At 44.3% G+C, this 27,973-nt stretch overlaps 1 protein-coding gene across 1 annotated transcript in view; it reads left to right on the top strand.

The window, feature by feature from the left end:
* Mau2 (Mau2 sister chromatid cohesion factor) overlaps nucleotides 1-27,973 on the top strand; it is a 47,593-nt gene that overhangs the window by 14,523 nt on the left and 5,097 nt on the right. Inside the window, exons 10-15 of the mRNA XM_084593351.1 lie at nucleotides 2,750-2,827; nucleotides 4,012-4,077; nucleotides 9,550-9,677; nucleotides 10,872-10,949; nucleotides 17,749-17,951; nucleotides 22,384-22,511. Of these exons, the coding sequence (XP_084449477.1) occupies nucleotides 2,750-2,827; nucleotides 4,012-4,077; nucleotides 9,550-9,677; nucleotides 10,872-10,949; nucleotides 17,749-17,951; nucleotides 22,384-22,511 (681 nt within the window). The remainder of the gene's footprint in view (nucleotides 1-2,749; nucleotides 2,828-4,011; nucleotides 4,078-9,549; nucleotides 9,678-10,871; nucleotides 10,950-17,748; nucleotides 17,952-22,383; nucleotides 22,512-27,973) is intronic.

The following is a 27,973-nucleotide window of genomic DNA, read 5'->3' as shown; positions in this document are numbered from 1 at the left end:
ACAGGATACACAAATAGCCATAAGATAACTGAATCATGCTTTAAAGAGTCGAAAATTGGCGCTCGCTTGAGTGGCAGCTAAAGCTTGACAATCACTGTGAGCATCGCTTCAAGTAGCATGTACGCTGAAGGCAGTCCTTTTTGCATGTACGAAACCAATCAGTGACTGGATGAACTGCCAGACATCCCCAGCCTTGATAGTTAAAATCATAGAATGTGAATGCTCAAATTTTTTCGCAAGGCTTCAAATCTTGAAGCCCTGCCGGAAATCTCGGCGAATCTGGTATTTCATCTCGAGAGTTATCGAGCCTCGCCTTGGTTGGCACCATCTTCCATGGGTGTACATGGTCGTCCAATTCTAGCCATAACATTGTCCCTGCTTTAAAGCATCCTTGCGTTCGACACGGCCAATCAAGCTAAGTAGCAGGCCATGTGAGCCGCCACCTCTAGGTCCCTCTGGGTTTGCATCACTTTGCTTCTATATGCACCTGTGTCTGATGCAGTGTTGATTTGTATGCAGTGACTGTTATAGCTAGAAGTGGATGACCCTGTACAGTTAGGCGATGGCAGTGACGATGCGGCTTCGCCCTGTGTGCGGTGGCAAGCAGCGATTGCGATGATGATAGCGCTCATTTCCTAACTGCATGTAATGGTCCTTGCAGATTTCTCTACGCCAGTATTTTTGGCACTTATGTCAAGTTGTCACGTCATTTTCTTAGCATATTTTATTTTTTATCAAGCATTCAGACAAATTTTCGTGGTAAACATCCTCCGGGCAGCCAGAAAGCTATCATTGTATTCGGTATGCCGCCGATAATCGATCGTCATGTATGGTTTATTTTAATATAAAGGCAATGGGAAAACTGATAAATCCCAAGAATGTGTTCATTATAAGTGACATATCGCTATATCTGGCATCGTTATAAGTGGATTACACTAGTGAAAAAGTGCTACTTAACATTGTCTAATCCAACCAAGAACCTTTAGGTTCGCATTATTAAACCTAGCATAGCAACAGCTTCTGCCAAGCTCGGCAGATGCTATTCTAGCTAGTTTAGGGGAAAAAAGAAACAAAAAAACATCGGAGCGTATTCGAACCCAAGAATTCTCGTGGGAAGTGAGCACAGAACCTCGTAGTTATCTCGATCACCCCGTATGTTTTACTGCCACTTATGTTGCATTGTATTGTTCATTGCATGTCTTCGTCTTTGTTAACTTCCATTTGTGCGCAATGAATCTAAACACACCGCTATCACATTGCCCTCTTAAGGTGCATTAAGCAGTTCTAAACACTAGTATATGTTGTGCATTCGCTAAGATCCCCAGTCACTAATTTTGCCAACCTTTAGCTGAAGCCTTCATTTGAAACCCTAGCCTTGAACCAAAAGCAAGATGAAATTTTACATGCTTTTTGGGCATACTTCAGATTTGGCTAACTTAAGCAAATTGACTGCAGTTGGTTTTGCTCAATATTGGTTAGAAAAACCATTCAGTGTTTTTCTTGTACATTAATAGCTAGCAGCGCCAGAAGTTGTTCTGTCTGCAAAGAAAAGGAGTTTGATTTCTTATTTCACCTTCCATTTTGGCGCTCTGTTTCTGGGGTCAAAAGCACTAGCCTATTCATAGCGTAGCTGAGTCTATTAAATGCTCATTGAAAAAAATGTGTGTTTGATCAGCTTGGCTTATATTTCAGTCATTGTAAAAGTTTGCAACTGGTATTAAGAGCCCTTTCAGAGTGAAGTCTTATTTTGAACATACAGTTTTATCAAAGGAAAGAGTGAATATGGTCCACTAGGTTTGAGGAACCTGCTTTGTTAGTGTTATTCTTTCCGAGCTTCTACTGTATTGCTGTCTCCCCATAAAGGCCATAAAGGGAGCGTGCACTTGGGGAAGGTACCTGAATATGAATGTGCGCACGCTTTCCAGGAGCTTGACAGTGAGGCCTTCAATCTTGTAGAGGGAGCTTGCATTAGTGTTTAAAGCTAGGTTAAAATTTTGTTTAGTGTTGTTTTTTTTTTCACTTATGTATTTTTTCTTGAAATCAACTGAATGCAGAGTCATGAAATTTTGTATAAAGTAGACACGATTATGTTATAGAACTATGGACAAATTTTTTTGTTTTAGCAAAAAAAGTACTTTTTTTCTCAGTGCTATAAAATTACTTGCTTGTAGGAATATATATATATTTTTTTGCATAAAAATACAAACTGACATAGGCCATTGATTCTAGTCCTGCTCACAGAAAACATTGGTTAAAAGTTGTGGAAAAATTTTTTGCTCATGTTTTATTGTTTCCAAAAAAAAAAGATGCATAAACCCCCAGAAATGCTGCTTGAAAAACATTTGTAGATAAATAGTCTAGCTACACCCATCTTTCCACGCGATAATGTCACAACAGATAAAAGAAAAGCATTTCTGAAGCCTTGAACACCAAATGTAAAATATTTTCTGAAAGGTAATGAGAAGCCCTTCTGTGAAGTTTCAAAATGTAGCAGTCTATTTCTTCTTTCTTTTGACAAAGCAGTCTCACGTCATCTTAAATTGCTATCTGCCAGAGCTGAAATTTTCAAATTTGAGACAAAGCAGCAGATGTCTCAAAGTAGCTGTCTCGCTTTCTGCAGCAGCGAGTTGCTGCAGACAGTATGAGATGAGTATTGTGAATACTGTCTGGCTACCTATGTGTTGCGCTGATGTGCTAGACATGGAATGTGTATTGCATCTTTATTTTTCATTTGGAAACATTTTCGCAGACGTCACAAGCCCTGCAGATTTGTCGGCAAGAGCCACGCTTGTTTGCCCGTCACAGACCGCAGCTGCACACACTCCTGGTGAGCCAACAAGTGTAGCCTGATGCCACAGGGTTTATGTCTGAGCTCTTGAGAGCTCGGCACGGCCTGCCTTAGTAACACAGTGATGGAAGCCCCATCGCGTTCAACGTACGCCACCATTGTGCATTTTTTTGCTGCCATGCGGTGCACCTTCGATTGAGTTATCAATGAATTATAGGTACCTGCAAAGCCACTCGGAAACGTGGACAGCACAGAAAACTCTTTTGATCGCTTGCCTATTATTGTTTTTTCTTAAACCTGAAAATAAAAGGATCGCTAAACCAAGAAAGCCGATCATATGTTCCGCACCAGGCAATCCCGCGACCGCAATCCCCCAACACGGCGCTGCTTGCTTGTTTTGGCTTTCGTCCAGTAGATGGCAGCACTTTTGCATAAGGTCTATAACCGATAATATGACACCATTATAATAAGCGGTTTATTTTACTATAGAACACAGGGCAAACCTGGCGGTGCAGCGGCTGCCCATTGTTATATCCAATATATTTTTAAAACCAGTATTGTTATAAGTCGGTTTGACTGTATTAATATTGCTTTTGAAGGTGCCAGTGTCGTGATTTATTCCACAGAAGCTTGTGAACACACAGCCACCTAAGCAGTTGGGTCTGACGCACTAGTTTGCTCAAACAGGTGGTGGCCAAAGCATGTCAGGGTATCATCAGAACCTAAGATTTTAGCTTTCTAGAGAACTCTGCTGTGAATGTACTTTTTTTTTTTCACGACCATCTATTTCAGATTACACCCTTCCTTATGTTTGTTAAAAGATCTACTAACTAAGGTATGAATAAAATGCCAATGTTTTCCTTTGCTATTTAAGATACACACATCAAACTCGCCCACCAGGCTTGTGAGCTGTGGAAATCCAACATCTTGATATTTTCATTCTGGCTCAACCTCCCTCTTGTGATTGGCACGTTATAGTGATTGAATAATTTGATTGCATTTTGATCATTATGTTGTGCCTATCAGCGTTCGCAACAGAAAATAGCGTAAAACAAGATGCGTTTCGTGAAGAATGCTCAAATATAGGTTTTATTGTGAATTCGAAGGGGCTTACCCAACGGCCTTTTCATAGCAACCTCAGTAGCAGCAAGCAAGTGTACCACATCGTAATTTGTAGCCTTGCAGATAGGATAATCACTGAGGCATGCTATTCTTTTGTGCAGGGCTTATATGCCATGTCCATGAATTGTATGGAGGCTGCTGAAGCTCAATTCAACACAGTTGTCAGGGTGAGTATGCATTATCTGGTACACAAAAAAGGATGCAATAGCTTGAGGAATGCTGCCATTGCCTTCTTTTCCTTAGCCTTACAAGCACACTTACAGTCTTGCATGCAGCATGTTGCAAGCAATTGATTATGTGTAATAAACTACATTTTCGTTGAATGTTGTGCTAATGTATTGATTACTTTCTGTATGATGCAACATTCTCAGCAAGCCAACTATTTTTATGAAGTCGATGACTAGTAGTCTGTTGCCTTTTTTCGTTTTTTTTTTTCTTTTTACAAAATAAAGCTATAGCCAGTGGTAACTTTGAGAACGTGAACTTGGTGGCGAACACTGGTGTAGCACAAAATTTTCTCCTTTTACAATGACAACGATGGCGTTGGTGAAAAAAATAATGCTTAGGGGATGTCATAGTCGTGCGAGAGGCCTGCATTTGACCAGCTCCCTGTTACGTGCTTTATCTTCCACGGCAATGATGCAATGAAACATGTTTAGTGGGTTTGGGCTTTGTGCACCCTTGAGGTGGTGTACAAGATCTTCATATGTAAAGCAATGAACTTCCCTCCAGTGCATACACTGCAGCACCCTTCAGTATTGCTACTGATGTGTTGGCGAAGAAATTAAGAAAAAATTCCGCGAAATTACTTATGCTATGCTAATGGAAGATGAATGAAATCTAATGTTATAGTAATCGATTACTCAGATGCCCTTTATGGGCTGGAATTTACCACCGGAGTCAGCTGTATGTCAGATCAATTGTGTCTGTAATTGGTTACTTATTTTCTGTAACTTGTGCAAGACTGTTCACAACCCACCATCTTGATCGTGATTTCACAATTATTTCAGAATAGATTTACTGCAGTAAGCCATGGCAGTGGGAACCAAGGGGACGAAACCTGCTGTAGCATGAGTGTTGTTTATTGCGAATCCTAAGTTTGACTAATGTGTGGTACATACTGTAAAACGTCGTTGATACATAAAAAAAAAAAAAAAAAAAAGGCGGGAAAAAACATTACCTACAAAAATGTATGATCCGAACTGCCTAGTATTAAAACGATTAACTGCTAAGTGAGTTACAAAAGCATTTAGAATTGAGACTTTCATAGATAAAAGTGTAGATCAACATTTATAGACGTGAAGCATGCACAACTCCTTTTATAGCTCTCGCAGGATTCGGTCCGTATTTACATTGTCATAAGTATGGAAAAGATTTAGCAATAGATCTGGCTTGTAGAAAGAATGACGAGCCGAGACCGCTTCCTTGGCTGTTTCAGGATGGATGCTTCGCCCCTTTACACCAGTGACACGTGGCGAAGCCATCGCAATGGCTTACAGTCTCCGTGCTTTTGCTCATGCTGCTTCCTCCAGATCCGGCCTGCCCACATTCAGTATAAAAGCTCATTAATTCGAACTTAATGAAACCAGGGGAAAATGTTTGAGTTATCGAATGGCCTCGAAAAAACTGACGAGAACCGTTTGGATTACGGTAAATTTACAGTATTTACTTGCGTAATGATACTTTTGCATAATGAACCCACCCCCCACTTTTGCCACAGAGAATTAAAAAATAAAAATAAAAAGTGTTCGTTACCGCGTCTCTCCATTTCGCGCCTTCACTGTCGCATTCCACAGCATATTTCTTGGCAGTGTACCAAGATGCTGCGCAGTGATAACATCATGATGTGTTTACCTTTTCACATTAGCTATAGCGAGAAAAAGAAGGCAAGGACAAGGGGCTTGGCAGAGGGGGCAACTCAGAAGATTGCCAGCGCTCGTCCGGTTGTGCAGGCTTCGTTTTCATTTCATCATGTCGCATTTGGGGCGGGTGACATCCACTCCCACACAATAATCAGAACGCGTGATAGTACAAACGTCTGATGGGTTTCCGGAAGGATGATGGCTGGGATCGCGTCGACATAAATACTTATCCGTATTTCTGAATTAACAGGGGTTGAATTAACGAGTATTTAGTTGCGAGCTTCAGAGGTTGCGTGGAAGAAAAGAGCTGGCAGCTGTTTCTGTGACCGCCAACCCCTACCCTGGTGCTTTAGGCTTTATCCACTCTTCGATGGTTTTACCTGGTTTCATCTTCTGTCCCCGTTTTGGACAAGCGCAGCCTCTAGTTATGCCTCCCTATTGCAGACGCGTTGTTTTGGCCATATTCTGGGCTCCAGGCCATCTAGACGTGGCGGTGCGTAGTTTGAATTATTCATAGTAGAACCGACTCGCATTCGAATTAAAGGTCTTTTTTTATACACAGACCTCTATGGAGCTTAGCCAGACCAAGTAGTATAGTTCGAACTATCCGAAAATTCGAATTATCGAGGTTCAAATTAACAAGCTTTCACTGTAGTTGTAGTTATCAAATGGTTCATCCCTATGCCCTTGAGGCACCGCAAAAGAAGCTGTCGCGTTTCTCGTCAATAAGTCATGTTTCCGCAGAAATGGGCGCCTCGTATGTTAGCTCGTTGGCTTTCATTGGTTCGCCCCGTTGCACCTAGGCACTGCAGGAAAACAACTGTGGCAGGTGATCGCCACAGTTGAGGTTGATTGCAAATTATATTTATGACCACAGTTTCGAATGTAGTAACCGGGAAATCATGTTATCTGGCAACATTAACCGGGAGAAGAATAGTGTAACTCTAGGGGAGGTGTTTTACTGCTCGCGATTTTGGACGTATGAAACAAAAAATCGTATAAACCGGGAACATATCAGCGAGGTCCTACTGTAGTAGTAGTAAAGTGAAACTGGCTGATTTTTCTTTTCCTAATTTAGTTAATATGTTTAATACATCATTTAGAGCCTGCTGGTGGCTGAGTGATTACATGTCTTATTACTGAGCCAAAGTGTCCAATTCAAAACACGGTCACTGTGGTTGCTTTTCGATCGAGGCAAAACTCAGGCGTCCTTGCTTTACAATATCTGCCCACTTAAAAGCCCCCAAGTGGCATTACCTAATCCGGAATCCTCTAGTCCCTCAAAGCCCAAGTCGCTTCAAGATGTTAAATCCCATATACCACATATCGTATTAGCTTAAGAGATGGACAGCTGGTGTATGAATAGAAGCTGTACAATCAAAGGACTGTTCTCGTTGCACACTAATTGCTACTGTTTTTCTGAAACCTATGTGAGCAAACTTATGGAGCATAGAAGTCGACTTAAACTTAACATGAATTGTCTTTCTTCCCTATTTTTGAGGAACTCACTGAATTCTGCTGATTAACTTATGGAGCATAGAAGTCGACTTAAACTTAACATGCATTGTCTTTCTTCCCTATTTTTGAGGAGCTCACTGAATTCTGCTGATAAGCCTCCATGCCATTCGTTTGTGTGCTGTTTGCCTCTTGGTATTCCAGATTTTTGTTTTCGTTCATTAGCCGTTTGCTTCATCATATTTTTTGGATTGATCAGGGCATAGCAAGCATAACCGTTTGAGTATTCCTGTCTGCATACCAAGTAGTTTAATTAACAGGTGATGAGATTTTTGTTTAATTTTTTTTTTCCAATGCAACACTCTGTCACCGTAGACCGATGAGAAGGCTGTCAATGTTTGCTTTAGTATATATGCCTAGTGGTTGTGAGGTGAGGTTTTATATATCACCGCTTTAAGTCAAGGTCTCCAGAAAGCTTTAGTTTTTTTTTTTCCGTTATCACATCGAACATCCACTTGGGCCATAATGCAGCTTTATCTTTTGGAGCTCTGGGTGATGCCGGGGTAATTATTTAATTCACTTAATCTGTGATGTATCTTGAGAAAATGGTGTGTAGAGGTGACAGTGTCTTTCAGCAGGCCCTGAAAATATGCAGATTGTTGAAGTTCTGAAATGGTGTGAATACTTTTCAAAATAAAATTGAATTGGATTTCAAATATGTGATTTGTATTGTTGGTTGCTTAATTACAGTGTTGCATGAAAGCTGCAGCTTATTCCCTCTTGGCTTTTATAACATATATATGTTTGCCATGAATACTGATTTTTTGTTTTTCCTTCTTTTTTTTTGCTGAGGCTCATATTGGGGCTTCACTTATGTATATCACTAAGTAATAATGTTTGGGGAAAGCATAAGTTGTATTTTGGTCTTGAAGGTAGAGGTTTCGTAATAATGTTGCACCTAACATACCTATGGAGGTAGATTTTTGTGTTTTGCTTGCTAAATGCTTTTCTTCTCAATTTTGATTTAAAATATCATTTGGCATGAATGGTGTATCAACTTGCTGCTTTTTTTTTTTTTTTTTTTTCATGATGACTTCTCTATCAGTCAATGAATTCTTTTGTCATTTACAGTTAGCAAAGTTCTATATCAATTCAACAATGGCACCCAACCAAGATGGCAGCATTTTGAGTAGGAAGATGTGAAAATAGCTTTCACTTAGAATTTGATTTTTGATTCAATTTCATGGGCCTCCTCATTGATGCATAGCATGCAAGGAACTCTGCTTGTAAGAAGAGTGGTGTCGTTACTAATGGTAACTTAATGTGCTATTTCAAATATGCTGAGGCCTATGAAATTGTTAAAAGGAATTGGGTGCACACCTAAGCTCCACCTCTAAGGGTATTATGCAGTAGCGTTTATAGCCCCCACCCGCAGCTTTCTTTGTGGATCCTTACTTGCATATATATGCGCTTTATTTGCCACTTTTGCTTATGAAGCGGTTTTTATAGTGGCAAGCACTCCCCCGCTGCCTTTGTTGTCTCCATTATACATGCCTCGCATTGTATTCCGCTCTTTCTTCTCCTGTTTCGATTCCCCTTGGTAGGGTGCAACATTTGCCCATCGGTCCAGAAACACATGCTCTGGTGATGTAAGCCAGGAGAGGTCTAGTATATGAGAAGGCCACCTGACACGGATATCTGTAAAGCCCCACTTTAACCAACCCATATGGAAATGCCTATATGGCTGTATGGCTTAAGAGTAGCATGTCCTACTTATCATCCGATGGCAATGGAAGGTTCGATTTGCATGTCACCCACCCATCTCGATAGAGGAGCTCAAATTGGTAGCTCCTACCATATCATGTGGTCTTGTGGCATTGTACAACATGCTGACAGATCAGTATGTGGCCATCTCGCCTGCCATCTAACACCTTCCGGAGCCGTGGCCATGGTTTTTCATTCACAAGAACACCTAATTTGCTGCAGAATGGGGCCTTTAACACTATTGCATTACAAAGCTTGCACCTTTTAAAGATAAATTCTTTCATTAGGCACTAGAAAAAAGTGTTACTGTATGGTCACATTACGTCTGCTAATGTCTGAATAATCTGTTGCACTTTCAGTAGTGACAGGAAGGCAGTAGTAGTAACAGCTATTGTTTCCAAGAAGGGTCATGCAGCCTGCCAAGTTTTGCGAGTCAAAGTTTCGCAAGGTAATCATACTGGGTGTCTGATTCTTCAGAATCGAACAAGTGTGGTGTTTAAGAACCCATTGTCATACTGTTTATTGGGCTTTGCAAGAAAGCGTCAATGTCTTGTGCAGAGTGTGGCCTCTCCAGAGCTGCGGATATTGGCCAGCCTGAACTTGGTCATCGTGTACCTGCGATGCCATCGAGAGAAAGAACTTCAGGAGCTGCTTGCTCGGCTTAATCCTGATACCCTGCCCTCAGCGTCAGTCTGCCAAATTATTTTTAGCCTGCTCCCCATTTCTTGCTGTTCTTATCTCAGCTACCAGTGTGTGCTTGTCCTTCTCCTGGCTGTGATGAAAAGTGTGTCAGCACTGTGCTGGGCTGTGTGGTGTTGCACTGCTGGAAGGTAGCTGGTTTTCAAGGAATGAGGTATAGGCTATTAATATTGTTACTAGACGACAGCCAAAGTAAGCCACCTTGTTTGCTTATTTCGGTTGCATTGTGTATTGATTGCTTTCAATTTTGTGCCTGTAGTTGAACAGAGCACTTTTGAAGGTTAGATTTCAAGATTAGGTTTTTCATAGCTACCTCTAAAGTGGCCTCAGTTTTGTGAGCATTGGGTGTTACTTTGGCTGGTTTGCTTGAGCTAACAGAGGCATGGATTTGGTACCACTAACATTTCGAACTTCCGCTTTATATGGTGAAATCTCGTTTCATGATAAATGGAAGGCCCAGCTGTTTAGTACTGCAATCTGCCCTCAGTTACTAGAGAAAGGGCATTTTAGCTTGAAAGCCTGCTTTCCTTTTCTTTTATTTTTTTAATGCATAGTAAATAGTGGCAATTTATTCCTTATTTGAAGTTTACCTTGTGGCCTAGATACATTTGAATGCATAAAATACTATTTATTTTCCTGTTTGTCAGGATTGTTTTGAACTGGAACCCACTCTGGTAGCTCAGTGTGTATGGCGATCAGGCGATTCCACCATCACAGGTTCGATTCCAGTGATTTGGCATTGCGAAAGTAATGCTATGTATTGTGACTTCTGTGCATTTTAATGAAATCTAGGTGATCAAAACTGATGTGCAGTCCTCCACTGCAACACACCTTACTACAATGCGGCATACAGTGTTTCTTTGATATACAAAAATCCATCAAGTATCAAGAGTTTTTTTTATTCAGAATGCGTACAGTTCCCTGAAAGAAGTTATGTTCAAAGGAAACATACAGACATATAACAGGTTTTTTTTGTTGCTGGTATAAATTGTGGTAGCTTGTTCTCAGTTTTTATTATTTTTAGTGCTTTGCCAGAAACTCTCATGCTTGTTGTGGGTTTGAAACAAGTTTCAGGTGCGTGGAATTTTGCCCAAAGTACTTTCTTTGGAGTGCCTGGTAATTTCTTCCTGGTGAGTAGGAACCTTTTTGCTGATGAAGTTTTTATGCTTGCCCACGTACAGATCCCACAGCTTACGAGCAGCTGCCTACTATGTCCACGGCTTCAACGCTTTCTTTCAAGCCAGGTACAATGATGCCAAGTAAGTTTCAGGCTGGCACGCTGGTTGCACATAATGGCAGTTTCGATTTTGACCCGTTTAAAAGGGGGGTGGGAGGTGGGGTGCTTGTAGTTATGCACTATAGTGTCTCTCTCTGTGTAGGTGCTGTCTTGTTAGTTTAGTTTTCAAGTAGTAAAGAGTCAATGAAATGAAATTGGGTTGGGTGTATGCTTATTTAAGGGTATACTAGTATGACAGACAGTTAATGGCTCCTGTCTGCAGCTCTCATTACACGACCTCATTTGCTTGCTTGCATGCACTTTGGTACTCGTTTAGTTACTAAGCTCTTAATTTGTGCCTGTATTATCTCACACATACTCATTGGCATAGACGTAAAGTGCCACGTTACGTGAAAGACCACTTGACGTAGGTATAAAGCTCTCATAACCAAGCCATGTGAACGTGGCTGTATGGCTTAGGGGTAGGTAGCATATCTGACTTGGGATCCAAGGGTCCTGGTGGGTTCGATTTACCATACCCTCTCACCTCAAAGGAGAAGCACAGAGTTGGCAGCTCCTGCTGTGTTGCCATGTTGTCGTCTCGTGGCGTCACACAACTTTGCAATGTATAGTGTCCGGCCATGCCAGTTGCCAACTACCTACTAGAGGCATGTCTGTGATTTTTCCTTCACTATGCCAACACCATGGATGCTGGAGTTTTTGGAGGACATAGCCTTTAACACTACACTGGACCCTGGATATATAGAACGAGGCTATATCAGATTTGTGCTTGCACTGAATTGTCCAAATATCCCATTGAAAATATTTTGCAAAAGTATTGTTCCCATTTATTCAACGCCTATTTGTGGAATATTTCATATACAGTTGAATTTTGGTACAACAAACACCGCTTCAACGCAATTTTCGCCACAACGAAGTATTTTGCATTCCCAGTAAAACCCCCATAGGACTTAATATATAAAAATTTCCTCAAAAACGAAGTACTTTGCGAGCACATGTTCTCTTCTACGGATGAGTGGGCTCCCCCGTCTCGTCTTTCTTCAAAAGGTGGGTACTGGAGAACGACTTTCTCGTTCCCGCCATTTATTTTTTTTGCATCGCAGGCTAATAAGGAAGGGGGGGGGGGGGCGCACCCACATCGCACGTCCTCCTTGCGTGCACCGCTCGTTTGTTTTTTTTTTTCCTTCAGATGCCTACGTAATTTTGAAAGTTACTTTAAGCCCCGCTCATTGGCTAACTTCGTTCTCCGTGTAAAAAAAAAAAGCGAGTCCGCCTTTGCCTTTGCTGGGCTTCTTCGATTGATGCAGCTAGCAGTCATGATGCTCACGGTCACTGTGCACACGGTTTCCTGCCAAACAAGAAAGTGTGTCATGATCACGTGCGAGCGGTGTTGGCTGACAAGTGTTCGTGGCCTCCAAGCGAAGAGGGGCTGCTCTAAAGCGCGTGTAAAATGCGCCAGCACGTAAACATGACGTCATCTGCTAGCGTCTTCGGCGGCGTCGTCTGCTAGGAACCTAGCGCGTTTCAAACAGGCTGAAGACTGGTGGGCGGAGCTTCGTGCCCTGTCGGAGAAAAAAAAAAAAAAACGGGCTGAAAAGCGCTGCAGGAAGAAGCCCACTCCCCATCACCATTTTTCTTCTTTGTGTGTCCTTGTCGTTCGTGAGTGCACATTCAGCGTGGTCTCGTCTCCTCTCTGCTAGTCGCTGCTAACTTCCTAGGATGGCGCCACCAGCGAAGAAGTGGAAGTTTATTTTGCTAGAAGAAAAAGCGCATATTATCGCCGAAGCAGAAAGCGGGAAGAAGGCGAATATTGCTGCAGATTTTGGCATCGCGCCAAGTTTGTTGTCAATGATACTCGCTCTGTATACATGGACTCGACAGCACTGTGTCAAGTCAGCGAGGCCACCATTATTCGACCCGGTTTGTGTCTACTATGGGGGTTATTCTCGCAATAATGCGTCACGGGGAGGCTACATGCTACAATCGCCTTCTAGCCCCGACGTGCTAGCCCTAGCAGACAGAGCTGTGACCCCCAACCCGCGGTGCGAGAGATCGCCACTGCGGCGGGTTCGGGCCAGAGGGGACAAACACCGAGTTACGTACTCGAACATAGTTTATTGTGCTCGAGTACACGGCAAGGGAATAGCAATCAAGAACAACCACCGTGTAGCGAGCGAATGCCGCGTACGGGGGTAAAATAAAAACCACCTAATAGGGAAGCGCGTCAAGTAGGTGAGAGGAAGAGTCTTCTCACCTGACACGGCTTCTCGCTCACATCCCGTTGCGGTAAGTGCCTGCGGTCAATGGGCGATTCTCGGTGACGGCGGTGGTCTCCTCGGCGGAAATCATGAATCGCGTGCGTACGCGCCCATTCGCCGAAGAAGCCCGAGCGAGTTGCTACAGTCGCGCTCCTCGACACGGAACGGGAGAGGAGGTCTCCCGGTTACGCTGGCAGGAAAGAGGGAAGCCCGCGGCAGCGTCGCCTCAGGCCTGGGAGGCGGCGGGGCGTGGCCAGCATGCCTTCTCCTCTGCCAGCGTGCGTAATCACGCGTGTTAGTTACGCGCAGGCGTTATAATGGAAGAAGGGAATTGTGAATCCCCACATCCCTCCCTCCTTAAAACCACCGTGCGGCCAAAAGTAGTCTCGTTCACCGAGGGATATACCGAGGGGGCCGGCTAAACGCCGTTTAACTTATAAACCCAGAGATAACCGTTTAACCCCAAAGAAAAGTGCCAATATATAAAAAGTTGCAGACAGCTCACAGCCACGGGTGTCAGCGGGGGAGGCAAGGCCGACGACCACAGGAGACGACCTTGGAGCTGGGGGCACACATGCGGCGGCCGCAGGTCCCGCTTCTTCGCCGTCAGTCAGCCAAGCACTAAAATATCGATGGCCGCCTCATCTGGCTGCATTCATCCTTGGTCAGCCAGGGCAGCTTGCCGGGGAACGGTTAGGAACTGCGTCTTCGCGTTGCATAGCGTGCTGCAGGCCCCCCTCAGCGGGTCGTCCGCTCGCTCCCGGCCGGCCTCTTTTCCCTCCGTCGTTGATGCTGCCGATGGCGAGGGCAGTGGGGCGCCATGCTGCTCCCACTGGTGAAGCCACGGCCGCGAGCACCGAACGGCGTCGAGGCGGTCCCTTTGCTGCAGCTTTTGTCCTGCTAGACACATGGGCCCGCTCCACGAACTCCAGCTGGCTCGCTCTGTAGCCGACCGGAAACCGTTTGTTTTGGCCTGGCTGACGGTGACAGCATGCTCTGGGTGCGGGAACGCCACTCCTTGGACGGCCTGCTCCTCGATGCTGCAACGGTCGTCGTGGCCTCTGCTGGCTCCCCTCCTTGCTGGCTACAATGCTGTCTTTTCCCTAGTTACATTTTTTTTTTTTTCAAATCTACCCCCGCTCGACCTTTTCCAAAAGAAAGCGGGTGCTTTCTCTGGAAGCAAAATGCGCTGAATATTAACAGAGCGTCCCATCCATATTCAGCACAAGAAATTACTCCCTGCGCATTGATCAGAGTGCGTCTGCTGTGGACGCAAGTTTTAACGAGGCGCAATGCTCGAAATCCCGAGCATTGCCTCTCGCTGCAGCTGCCTGCTGGTGGGGGAGTGCGTCCTCCTCGGGCCACGCAACGGGGCTCGAATTGCGGTGCGCTTTGTGTAAAGTCTAGCTCCGCCATCTTTGCTTGCAGCTCTGTCGCGCGTCGGCGTGTGCCCAACGCAGGAACCGTGGCGTTGTTGCGAACTTATAGAGCAAGTTTACCGGTTCGACAACGTCACCACCATGCACATCACTAGGCAGCGAAATGACACAACTTGTAGAAAAGTCTTAGGGCCACTCGCATGCTTAGCGATGCACATGTGCGATATAGCTCGTCTCAGCGTGGCGTGACCAACCTCGAAGGACTCGCGTGTGTCCTTCGCGTGGGGAAGGGATTGCGCAAGGTGCTATAGGAGTACAGACGGCAGGGATCCAACGCGCTCACAGCAATACAAGCTGTGTAGCGCCCGCACAGGCAGCAATACCAGCGTGCCCTTATGTGCGCCGCGGCCGCACCGCTCGGCTCCCAGAGCCCGTCGAACACTGGTCGACAAAATAAAATAAAAAAAGGATCCTACCGCTTTCCTAAAGCTCTCTTAAGGCTGACTAGGCTCCCTACTGCAATGATGAATTAAAACGGTAACCACTTAAACTCAGAGAAGTCGGGTAGGCCGCCTCTTCTCTGAGGCTGCGAGCTATCGCGACGAACTGGCTAACGGGCGTGGCAGAAAGGATAGTAATAACACTTCTCATGCCATCAACGTGCGCGCGCAAAAGTGCATACGCTACAACGTTTCCCGTTCTCCCGTAGAGCATGGGAAATCAAAACACTACGAGAGAATGCCCATCACACCAGCATCCGCGCGTCACCCTGCTACAGAGTGGTGGAGTCGTGTGACATCCTGCTCTCGCAGAAAATTACAAGATCACAGTGGCTAGCATCAGCTCCTGATCTCTCGCAATAATAACAGTTAAGGTGGTTTTGCTTGCTTGCCGTTGTGCAATCACCACTGCAGTATTAGAAGAGACTGAAAGGTCAATCCTGCTCACTGCCATGGCTAGCCTATGTGTCGGCGTCGTACACACACAGACACTCGATTTGTCAACACCTCTGGCCCCACGTTGGGCGCCATAATATGGGGGTCATTCTCGCAATAATGCGCCACGGGGAGGCTAGATGCTACAATCGCCTTCTAGCCCCGACGTGCCAGCCCTAGCAGACAGAGCTGTGACCCCCAACCTGCGGTGCGAGAAATCGCCACTGCGGCGGGTTCGGGCCAGAGGGGACAAACACCAAGTTACGTACTCGAACATAGTTTATTGTGCTCGAGTACACGACAAGGGAATAGCAATCAAGAACAACCACCATGTAGCGAGCGAACGCTGCGTACGGGGGTGAAATAAAAACCACTTAATAGGGAAGCGCATCAAGTAGGTGAGAGGAAGAGTCTTCTCACCTGACACGGCTTCTCGCTCACATCCCATTGCGGTAAGTGACGGTGACGGCGGTGGTCTCCTCGGCGGAAATCATGAACCGCGCTCGTGCGCGCCCATTCGCCGAAGAACCCCGAGCAAGTTGCTACAGTCGCGCTCCTTGACACGGAACGGGAGAGGAGGTCTCCCGGTTACGCCGGCAGGAAAGAGGGAAGCCCGCGGCAGCGTCGCCGCAGGCCCGGGAGGCAGCGGGGGTGGCCAGCATGCCTTCTCCTCCGCCAACCTCTCTGCCAGAGCGCGTAATCACGCGTGTTAATTACGCGCGGGCGTTATAACGGAGGAAGGGAATTGTGAATCCCCACACTACATAAACTCGCTTTCTAGCGAGTAAGCATTGCAGCAGCGTGTAGCGTCGAGTTTCGAAGTTACTGTGCAAGTTTCTTACTTGTATCGATTCCGTTGCCTTTTATTACCGAGTGCTTCGATTATTATTTTTTATCGTTGCGGAGGGCTGAAAAGCATTCAACTTCACTGACGCTCCTCGCCGCTCCAGAGGCTTTTTGATCCCAGAGTTCTCTATAACTCGACTCCCTGACTCGACAGCATCTACATGCTTTAGACAAGCGGGTCAAGCAAGTTAACCTACCCCCTGCAAGTGAGTTAACGCAACCCGTTCCACCCAGGATTCAGGCCCATGATTCACCCGCTTTGGCAACCTCGTCGCAGGTGATGGACGCCTTCGATTTTATTAGGAAGTTCCCGGGCTCTCACGATGACGACGTTGTGATGACTCTCTTAACAGAGTGTGAGAGTCGCGTGACGCTGCTGCTCGCAGTGAAACGCAAGCAGACAAAGCTTACGGACTTCTGGAAATCAATTTTTTTTCTGCTCAAGTTGTCTGTAAATTATCGACAACGAAATTCAGCGACAACAAAATATTTCATACGCCCCGCTGATTTCGTTGTAGCGGGATTCAACTGTAGGATCAAACTGTGCGTGGTGACCGTGTGAGAGGTGCTTCTATTGACCTCCAACAATAAATGTGTTCACGGAGCCGAGTCAGCCGAGTACCCTTGAGCAGCGATAACGCTGTAAAACTGCTTGAGAAAGTGAATGTCGAGTGTCGCCTTCGGTCTGGCATGCTTGTTTTCAATGCTACACTGCTGTCTCGTGAGGAAGCTGATGTTCAGTGCACCAGTTGTCGTTTAGTGAAGCGAGCCTTGCTGACTGAAGGCTTGCGCTGACCCTCACGTGACTTGCTTCATTGCATAAAGTGACGCAGAAATCAACTGGACCCAATTTTGAGTCATTATTGCATTTAGAGTGTATCAGTAACAGAAGCAAATATGATTGCTGATGGCTCTTCCCAAAGCACCCTCAGGTGCTGTTTTGATGTGAGCCCCAAGTTCAACAGCACTTGTGTCGTGTGGCGCCAGACGCTAGCCGCGCAAGCTCTGACGCTTGTGTCTTATCCAGGGAGTGGCATATAAGGGTGCACTCTTCTTTACGAGGCATGCGCATGCACTGTCAGTACATTGCTGCAGGAAGTGCATCACTAGCGTGGGTGTATCATATTCACGCTTCTGCATTACAGAGAAGCTGATCTGTTTGCACGTTTTATACATATATAATTGAATTATTGACATATCGGACTGCTTTTCAATCTCCTTAGGGTGTGGTATATTCAGGTTTGACTGTGGCATAGGCTTTGTATATAGTGGCGCTTGTCACTTGGAATTATAGATTGCTGTTAAATGCTTTTGCACAAGCAACATTTGCTCTTAACAGAAGCAGGGTGCTTCTGGTTTTGGTATCTTTGAAAGTAGCCTGTACTTTGTGTCCTGGATCATAGACGCTACCTGCGGGAGACGCTCAAGACTGCCAATGCTGAGGACCTGAACCGCCTGACATCGTGCTCACTGGTGCTTCTGGGTCACATCTTCTTCTCATTGGGCAATAGTCGGGAGAGCATGAACATGGTCACGCCTGCCATGCAGCTCGCCAGCAAGATCCCAGATGTGCACGTGCAACTCTGGGCATCAGCCCTTCTCAAGGGTAAGTGAGTGTGTTGAGTGACTGACTGAATGCGCTAGTATGTGGGTGAGTAAGGCAGAAAGGGGGAGAGCAGCATCTCCATTTTAGGTGTGTAGCTTATCATCTTCTCAGGTGGCACCATTAGTCAGAGCTCTTCACACATTTAAGAGGCCTCTGAACCACTATTGTGAGTGAGCCTTGTACTTTTCTTCTCCTCATGGTCATTCATCTTACTGCAACGGCACATGTTGCACGATTGCAAATAAAAGGCCCCTTTCAGCCGGCCATTTTCCCTGTACCATAAATGCTGTAATTTATTAAGGTAGCCTTATTGTGAGCATATTTTCATACTCTCTGTAAGCAGTGTTAAGTAAGAAATGCCCATAGCAGAAGCAAGTGCATTTTAGCATCGCACATGTGCAGTGTTCACTTAGTGTCTGCTGACATGGCTAAACTCAGTTTGCTCTGCTGTAGTTTCCACCAGCATGCTTGTGTGGTCTCGTTCTTGCTCTACAGATAAATTTTGTACACTATGTTTTGTGCTGTAAAGCGCTTTAAAGAAAAAAAAAATGCTTTTTTTTCAGCTCTGTGCTTTCCATTTTAGGGTAGCCTTTACTTGGGTTTATGAACAGAATTTTTTTTTGTAGGAATTTGTGTGTACTTTTACAGCGAATATCGGATATAACGAACAAATTTCCGCACAAAATGAGACTTTGTTATAACGAGGTTTGACTATAACTGTAGCTATTGCATTGTCTGTGTTTTCTTTAAATCCTTCACAATTTTCCTTCGTTGAAATACTGCGCATGCTTTCAGTGGTTAAAAAAATTTCAAGCTCCATCTTTTAGGCTATTACTTAACAGCATTCATGACTCCTGTCTGTTGCTGTCCTTGCAGGTCCTGGTTCGAGTATATGTGCATTTTGCTACTATTTAATCCTTAGCCCTTTCGCTGTCTGGTGTTTTTGGCCGTGACGCACCACCAGTGTAGGCTTGGTTTCTAGAATATCAGAAATCGAACATACTTACTTAACTTATTCTTGATTATGAACATGATATAAATAACACAATTAACAGAAAGTGCACATGTTGGTGTTTTCAGAACCATAATTCGTTCGGACTATTGACGAGGGGGTGCTGGTCAGAATCCCTTCCCCCACATGAAATTTTCCGAGTACTGCATCCCCTTACACCTTTCAGCCTTTTTATTTTTGCTTCTTTCAACCGGTGACATATAACACTCTCCTAAAAATATTTCTGGCTACACCACTAGGAATCGCTTGGTTCGTATTCAAAATCAGAAGAGCCACTGCTCTAGTTCGCAGTTGAAGGCCCCGTGCGGCTTCCATCTGAAAGCACTTGTGCACGGAGGGAGCACTTTCCAGCACAACCCATAGAAGTTGCAGGCTGTGAAAAAAAGATGATAGAGAGATCGAAAGAAAATGCAAGTTAACCTTGTTTGTGCTGATAGCGGCGAATGAGTGAAAGTGGCGGTCGAGTCACGTTTGAGAGGCAGCAGCGCTTCTGGCTGAACTTGACTCAACACAGCAGACAACACAACTGAATAAAAAAGAAGCTGCAAAGTTGCGGCAGATTAAAATAAAAAGTAAATAAATAAATAAATCTGTGTACCCAAAGTCGCACGCATGCATAGATGATTACTCCGCACGAGAGTGCGCATGTAGCGACCATGCTCCCTCCTGAAAAGAGTGTGTGCAGTCGTTCTGCACTCTTAAGTACTCCAACAGCGCGGGGCAAAAAGCAGTGGCAGCAGCGCACTCTTTACGGCCTGTGCACAGGGTGTGTTTCCTGTCTGCCACCGTTGTGAAATCGTGGCGCTGTGACCCTGCCCATTCTCAGGCGGGATGGCCGCCTGCATGTGAATCACGCTTAGCATGTTTGCTCTGGCATGGCGTTCTTGATGCGCGACAAACTGGATAAGAAAAAAAAAAAAAAAGAAGATTAGACTAGCCAAGCCTGTGGCCACAAGCATACACGGTTTATGCTTCCACTTAGTTGTGATATTGGCATTCTTCATTCTCACCAATGAGACGTCATAACTCGAGGAGCGCTCAGAGTGTCCAATGCATAAGGACGGTATTGAAGGCTTCCTGTTACTCTAAGGCGATGCACACACCTCGGAGCAGGGAGATGGATTATGGTGAATGCGCCAGTCGTAGTGCACAAAAAGTGCGATAAGAGTAAATTCTTTCAACTCATGCTAACAGAATTTACAGCAAGCCAATGTCTTTGCCAACAGACATGTGAAGCCGTTCGAAAATGTGGCACATGTGCGGAAGCAGACAAGAAACTGTCCGAAAATGAACAAATGCCATCACTCTGGCATCCTCTAAGGTAGCTCACGCAGGTGAAACAAGTACTCCTCCTCGCTCGACCACTAATTGTTACAGGCTGGCAGAATTCGATGCATCGCAGCGGACAATGAATGCAAAGAAAATAGCATGACACAAACAGCAAACAGACCTGAGAGACCAAAAAAAGTCCATATGTGAAGTTCTGCGCTCCTAGAGGCTTGTCATTACATTTTTGAGGAATGCGCTTTGCTGTTATATCATGCAGGAAACAAGTTTGCCGCAGGAAGAGAAAAAATCGGCTTTTGTAGAACATAATGCAGTGCTAATCAACTTTACAATAGTGCGGTGCTACTTGGCTGTGTTTGCGACACAAAATAATTACAATAGAGAATTAGGTTTTGAGATAGCGATTAACACATGTTGCACACTGTGCATACAGTATATTAACGTTGTCTGAGCCTACACTGAACCATTTTTACACACATAAAACTCAAACTACATAAGTTTTCCGACGATTTGTTGCCGTAAACAACATATGAGGAGGGAAAATGGAATTCACGTTTGGTTAAATAATTAGTGGCTCATATTATTCACCCAGCTAAACAATCTTTGCTGCCAATCTTAAGCTGTGCATATTTTTCTTGCGGTATTCACCATTAATATATTTATCCTGTAATAAGCACTTGCACAGGGAGCTACACCATGAACAGTGAACAGAATGTCTTGTAATCTGTCTTAGTATGTAGCTTGTGTCAGCACAAGCACAAGCGTCAGAGCGAGCGTTGTACTGTTGTCATAGTCGTCTTTGTTGAGCGTCAGGTGCTGAACATTCCAAAGTGCCTGTTCTACAATCCAATGAAAGCTTTTAAAAGTCAGTGCATCCGATGTGGACGGAGATGGGATGCACACGTTGAGTCTGCATTCGTTTGCTCTCACTTTTTGTACCTCTTCAGTTCGTTGTGAGCCATCCTTTGCTTACACTTAGTATGTGCCAAGAGGTATAAGCATGCAAAATAAATCAAAGTACAGCTCATTCATATTTGGCCGCAGTGCGTAATATAAACTCTGTCTAGTTTCGTGAAAGTGAACGACGATTTCTCCCCTTTGTATTTCATAACGCCTAGTTCTTTGAATAAAATATAATACCTTGTTTGAATTTCACGAATTATATGACTCCTCCACATTTTGTTTTTCTATTTTGGCACCCTGCAGCTTGTGAATAAGCACAGGAAGGCATGGAACCAGGTGTGGCACAGACCGCCATGACAGACGCGAGCGGCGAAGTTGGGGTATATCTGCCATGCCCCCACTGTGGCAGAAAGTGCAACTCACTTAGAAGAGCTTCCATTGTATCCATGGCCAGTGTACAGGCCATATGAAAGCGTGTGTCACTGCCGCTGGGGTCCGGCAATGGGCAAAAATATGAGCTTCTAAAATGATTTAATAGATGGCATGACAAGTCCAAGAAGGCCAGATTTGTGCTCCGATGATAATTTTTGAATGCACAGTAAAGAATGTACGGGTACATTGATGACACTGGAGGGAGAGGCACGAAAATGTATCGGTAGTGATAGTGAAAGGAAAATCTTGCACATTTTATCAGCATACACTTATAACCTACCCTGATGCAAGGCTGCCTGACATAGACATAAAGCCTCGGCCATACTAGGCCACATGAATATGCCCGAGTGACCTAGGAGTAGTTTGTCGAACTCTGAAACCAAGGGTCCTGGAGGGTTTGATTCTCATCTCACCCCTCTCTACTCAAAAGAGCTCCTGTCATGTTTGCAGTCTCGTGATTTTACACAGCCCGGTGACCAGTTACTGACCAGCCATGTCACCTGCCATTTACCAACTGCCAGAATCATGTGCCCTGATCTTTTTTGCTCGCAATGCCGATAGCGATGACAATGTCGAATTTTCTGGAAAATGGGGGCTTTTATTGTACGGCACACTGCAGGAGAGAGTGAAGTGCTACATTACAGTGCTTCGCTGCATTTTCAATTGTGACACGGTGTTGAAATTTGACCGGAATCGCTTGAAATATTGTGGTTTGTGTGAAACAATAGTAGCGACTGTTTGTACAGACTAAGATTCTCACTCATTGTCTAAAATTTTCAAGCGTTTGATTTTGTGCAGACCTGTACAGACTGTGTGGCCAGCCAATCCAGGAGCAAGAAGCTATCCAGACACATGCAAATTTTTCACAGCAGTTGCTCAAGGACCACTTTCAGGCATCGCAGTTGCCAGAGCACAACTTGATTCAGGTGATTGCAACAGCATTGGTTGTGCAGCTTTATTACTTGTACAGTGCCTTGGCTGCTGTGTAAGCACATCATTGGGGGTATCTAAAAACCCTCTTGAATGAGGACAAGTGAAGGGCTTTCATTATAGAGTGGTATATGCTTGTCCTTTTCTAAGTAACCTATATTGGCTGCTCCATGAACAGGCCTACAGTACTTCTTGAAAATTTAAGAATAAATTGTGTTATAGTAAACACTCATATATAGTAAAAACGAGTGTAGTAAAGTGAAATGGTGGTTCCACTTCGCTTTTGTAGGCAACTATACATTTGTTTCTGTTTTTTTATCTATATTTATCTATAGTAACTGCAATTACAGCGAAGAAACACTTAGAGGAGAGAGCGTTTGGTCATGGCAACATACTTTCTACGGATTCACTATGTTATGCCACTCTGGTGAAGGGCATCTCAGAATAACAGGCAAGCATGGCGTAGTTGCGAGGCCAACAGTTGGAGGTCAATGGATACTGAAGACAATGAAATGTACCTGTTGAAGATGGCTTAACCACCGGGCCAGTGACCTGAGAGAAAAAGGCAACTTTTTGAAGGCCTTGGTGGAGTGAAGCAAGAATGCATCACAAGTAGAAAAAAAAAAAATAATCAGTTGTGACCATGTAATTAAGGCAGTGCAAGCCACTGAGGATGGGGTGGAAATAAATAAACAGTGATGGATAAGAAAGGGGGTAAAGGATGAATGGTCACAGCACTGGGCAGTAAAATGCAGCTGTGGCAAGAAACAGAGGTGTAGCAGCATTGCGCAAGTGGCTTTGCTGCACTTGGTTGTGTCACACCAATAAAAACGATGCTGCATTCATGTAAGGGTTTGACTCTCATATGAAGTCGGACTTCTTGCTGTTTTGTATTCATGACCTCATTTATTGGTGAAAATAGAGTGCTCCTACAGCACAGATGAGATCAAAAATGCAATAAAATATTAATGTGATTGCTGAAAGTAAATCTAAGGAGGTTATAATAGAACTGTTGGAGTGGAGGCCCCGGCGTAAGTGCAGAGGTGAAGCCTGGCCGAGCATGCGGTGGTCATCTTGCCATAGGCAAGAAAAAGTACCTACTCGTAGATTCTTTCGGTACTCATATTTGTGGATCAAAGTGGATTTATCAGTGATTCTTGGAGGGGGTGGTTAGAGGAGTAGTTTCTTTTGTTGAGGGAATGAATTTAGTACCTTTTATTGCAATATATGGAGTTTTTCATGGTTTTCTGATGCAATGTTTTGACGAGAGGGAGTGGTTGCTCTATATTTAAATAAGCCGCTGTTATGCACTTAAAACGTGGAATTTTAAGCTTGACACGTCTTCAAGAAATGCAGGATATTGAAGATGATGTCTTTAGCAAGGAAATCTCGGCAGAGATACACCGGACGATGATGATCACGAAAACCCCGAATTCGAGAACCTGGGCGTTTCCTGGGCGAATATGTCCCGCACCTGCGCGTGGTGTTAGACGCAAAGAGGTGCGAGCGCCATGCTGTGCATGTTAGCTAGCTGCTCGTGCGCTGCCATCTCGCATCTGAGCTGAAAATGGCCCACTGGTTTTAAAACAAACTGAGTCCACATGGCTTCCGCAATTGCCAGGACGAATATGAGCTGCTGTTCTTGCAATGCGTAAAATTCCCTTATCAAGCTTGTTGGCACGAGAAGGGAAGCGAACGAGCACCGGCATATAAAAGTTTGTGACACTGTTTGGTGCCTGGTAATGTTGGACGCAAAAGTGCGGAGCACGTACACCTTTGCGAAATGTAGTGCTAATAAATACTTTTACTAATATTTCATTGCTCGCATTATACGTGGATGAAAACTTTTCTTTTTTTTTTTTTTTTTTTTGTTTTTGCTACCCCGAAATTACACCTCATGCTATATACGGTTTCGTATTATACAAGTTTTTTTTTTTGGTACCTTTAACACAAGTGTTTACACCAAGAATAGACCTTTACTAATTGCATGTTGCAATTATTTGCAGTAAATTTGTTAATTGCAGTTAAAAATTACTCTGCACTATAACATCATATATCATTGGATAGCTTATTTCGAGTATAACTTCACTTGTCTAATTGTAGGTCTTAAGTATTAACATTCAATATTTATTGTGATTAAATATAGAATGAAAAAACAGCGCAAAAGACAAGCACCAGAGCAAAGAAACACAAGACGAGCGCTGCTCACAACTGAAAGTTTATTCAAAGAGGGAACTTAATTATGGAAAAAGTGACCACCCTATCAAGTAGTGGACAAGCAAAAACGTGTTGCTACGTAGGGTGCAGGCACGCAATCTCGCTTTCATGCAGAAAAATGACGGCTTACTAGCGCACAACGTAGTTTTTGTCTTAATGTGGCAGGCCTCCATTATCTTGCGTGTTAAGCGGGCCGGGTGCTTATAGAGGATATCAGAATAATGCAGTGAAGGATAAGATTCGCAGTCACGGACATGGTCGACGAGATTAGTATATTTGTTAGCATCTAAGTTATTTGCATGCTCTTTCAAACGTGCATTAATGCACCGCCCCGTCTGCCCAGTGTACACTTGTTCACATGATTGTGGGATTTTGTAGACTACACTTTCAGCACACGACACATACTTTGTTTCATGCTTAACCCCACATGTTGGTTCATGTTCTTTCTGATGCTCAGCTTTTCTTTCCAAAATAGCACAAACACTTTTAAGTTCTTTAGGTGCAGAAAAAACAACCTCTATGCCATATCGTTTTGCCACATTTTTAAGATTGTGTGACAGGTGGTGCACATAAGGCAGAACGGCAAACTTTTTCCTTTCCTTCCCTTTTTCCACACAAGGCATCAAGGCTGGACTTAAGCTTTTTGGCTATCTTGTTACAACCCAACAATAAACCATCATCCAGGTAACCAGATGCCTCGAGTCTTCCAATTTGATCATTGAAGCTGCCGATTACCATATGCTCAAGATTTTGATAAAGCAGACATCAGAGATGAGACCACAATACATGTTTTTACTGTCTTAGAGTGATGCAATTTAAAATTTAACAATGGTTTCTCTACCCTAGGTAGGTATTCCCAGCAGATATGGCCCGCCTCAACTGTCAAACGCAGATCCAAAAACTGTAGCTTGCTATCACTGGTGACCTCAGTGGTGAACGTTAGACCAAGAGCATTTTCTTTAAACAATTTAAGTACATTAGTCATCATCATCATCATCATCAGCCTGATTATACCCACTGCAGGGCGAAGGCCTCTCCCATATCTCTCCACTTAACCCGGTTCTGTGCTAGCTGCATCCACTTGACCCCTACGAACTTCTTAATCTCATCCGCCCACCTAACTTTCTGCCGCCCCCTGCTACGCTTTCCTTCCCTTGGAATCCAGTTTGTTACCCTCAGCGACCATCGGTTATCCTCTCTTCGCACTACATGTCCTGCCCATGTCCATTTCTTCTTCTTAATTTCCACTAGAATGTCGTTAACTTGAGTTATTTCTCTGACCCACTCTGCACGCTTTCTATCTCTTAATGTTACCCCTACCATTTTTCGTTCCATAGCCCTCTGGGTTGTCCTCAACTTAAGTAGAACTCTCTTGGTTAGCCTCCACGTTTCAGCCCCATAGGTGAGTACAGGCAAGATGCAACTGTTGTATACTTTCCTCTTGAGCGATACCGGTAAGCTGCTAGTCATAATCTGCGAGTGCTTGCCAAATGCGCTCCATCCCAATCTTATTCTTCTTGTTATTTCCTTTTCATGGTCCGGATCTGCGGTTACTACCTGTCCTAAGTAGATATATTCGCCTACTAATTCCAGTATTTCGCTACCTAATGTAAACTCCTGTTCCTTCCCGAGGCTGTTGAACATTACCTTAGTCTTCTGCATATTGATTTTCAAGCCTACCTTTCTACTTTTCCTGTCTAGGTCATCAATCATTATTTGCAGTTCATCTCCCGAGTTGCTTAGCAAGGCAATGTCATCAGCAAATCGCAGATTATTGAGGTATTCTCCATCTAGCCTTATCCCTAACTGCTCCCATTCCAAGTCTCTGAATACTTCCTCTAAACAAGCTGTGAATAGTACTGGGGAGATTGTGTCTCCTTGCCTAACACCTTTCTTTATGGGAATTTTGTTACTTTCTTTATGCAGAACTATGGTTGCTGTGCAGCCACTATATATATCTTCCAGCACTTTCACGTACGGCTCGTCTACCCCCTGATTTCGCAATGCCTGCATCACCGCCGAGGTTTCAACTGAGTCAAATGCTTTTTCGTAATCAATGAATGCTATGTATAAGGGCTGGTTATATTCCGCGCATTTTTCTATCACCTGATTGATGGTATGGATATGATCGATAGTAGAGTACCGTTTCCGAAACCCTGCTTGATCCTTTGCTTGATTGCAGTCTAAGGTTGTCCTGATTCTATTAGCGATTACCGTAGTAAATACCTTATACGTAACAGACAGTAAGCTGATTGGTCTGTAATTTTTAAGGTCCTTAGAGTCCCCTTTCTTGTGAATGAGGATAATGTTTGCATTCTTCCATGCTTCCGGTACCGTCGATGACACCAGGCACTGCGTATACAGGGTGGCCAGTTTTTCTAGCACGATATCCCCCCCGTCCTTCAGCAAATCTGTAGTTATCTGATCCTCTCCAGCTGATTTCCCCCTTTTCATAGTGTCTAGTGCTTTCTTGACCTCGTCCTTCATCACTGGTGGAACGTCTGACTGTTTTTCCCTGACGCCAATCTCATTACGGTCCTGACTACTTTGGCTACTGTAGAGATCTGTATAGAACTCCTCGGCTACTTTGACTATCTTGTCCATATTAGTGATGACGTTGCCCGCCTTGTCCCTTATCGCATACATCTGGTTTTTGCCTATGCCCAATTTCTTCTTTACCGCTTTAAGGCTTCCCCCGTTCTTTACAGCATGCTCAATTTTCTCCATGTTATACTTCCTTATATCGGCCACCTTGCGCTTATTGATTAGCTTTGATATCTCGGCCAATTCGATCTGGTCTGTTGGATTGGAAGCTTTCATACTCTGCCGTTTCTTAATCAAATCTTTCGTCTTCTTAGACAGCTTACCGGTATCCTCTCTAACTATCCTACCGCCTACTTCTACCGCGCACTCAGTAATGATATCTCTGAAATTATTGTTCCTTGCCTCTAGGGTAATGTCGCCATCCTCAGTTAGAGCTGAATACCTATTCTGTAGCGAGATCCTGAACTCTTCTGCCCTCCCCCTCACCGCTAATTCGTTGATGGGTTTCTTTCTTACTAATCTATTGCGTTCCTTCTTCAGATTTAGGCTAATTCGGGACCTCACCATCCTGTGGTCACTACATCGAACTTTCCCGATTACCTCTACATCCTGCACAATGGCGGGGGTTGAACACATTATGAAGTCGATTTCATTTTTAGTCTCTCGGTTAGGACTTTTCCATGTCCATTTTCGGTTC

The sequence above is a fragment of the Amblyomma maculatum genome, chromosome 2 (genome assembly GCF_055883805.1).
Source record: "Amblyomma maculatum isolate TAMU_Amacu chromosome 2, ASM5588380v1, whole genome shotgun sequence".
Taxonomy (NCBI): Eukaryota; Metazoa; Arthropoda; class Arachnida; order Ixodida; family Ixodidae; genus Amblyomma; species Amblyomma maculatum.
This window is presented reverse-complemented; position numbering and strand designations above follow the sequence as displayed.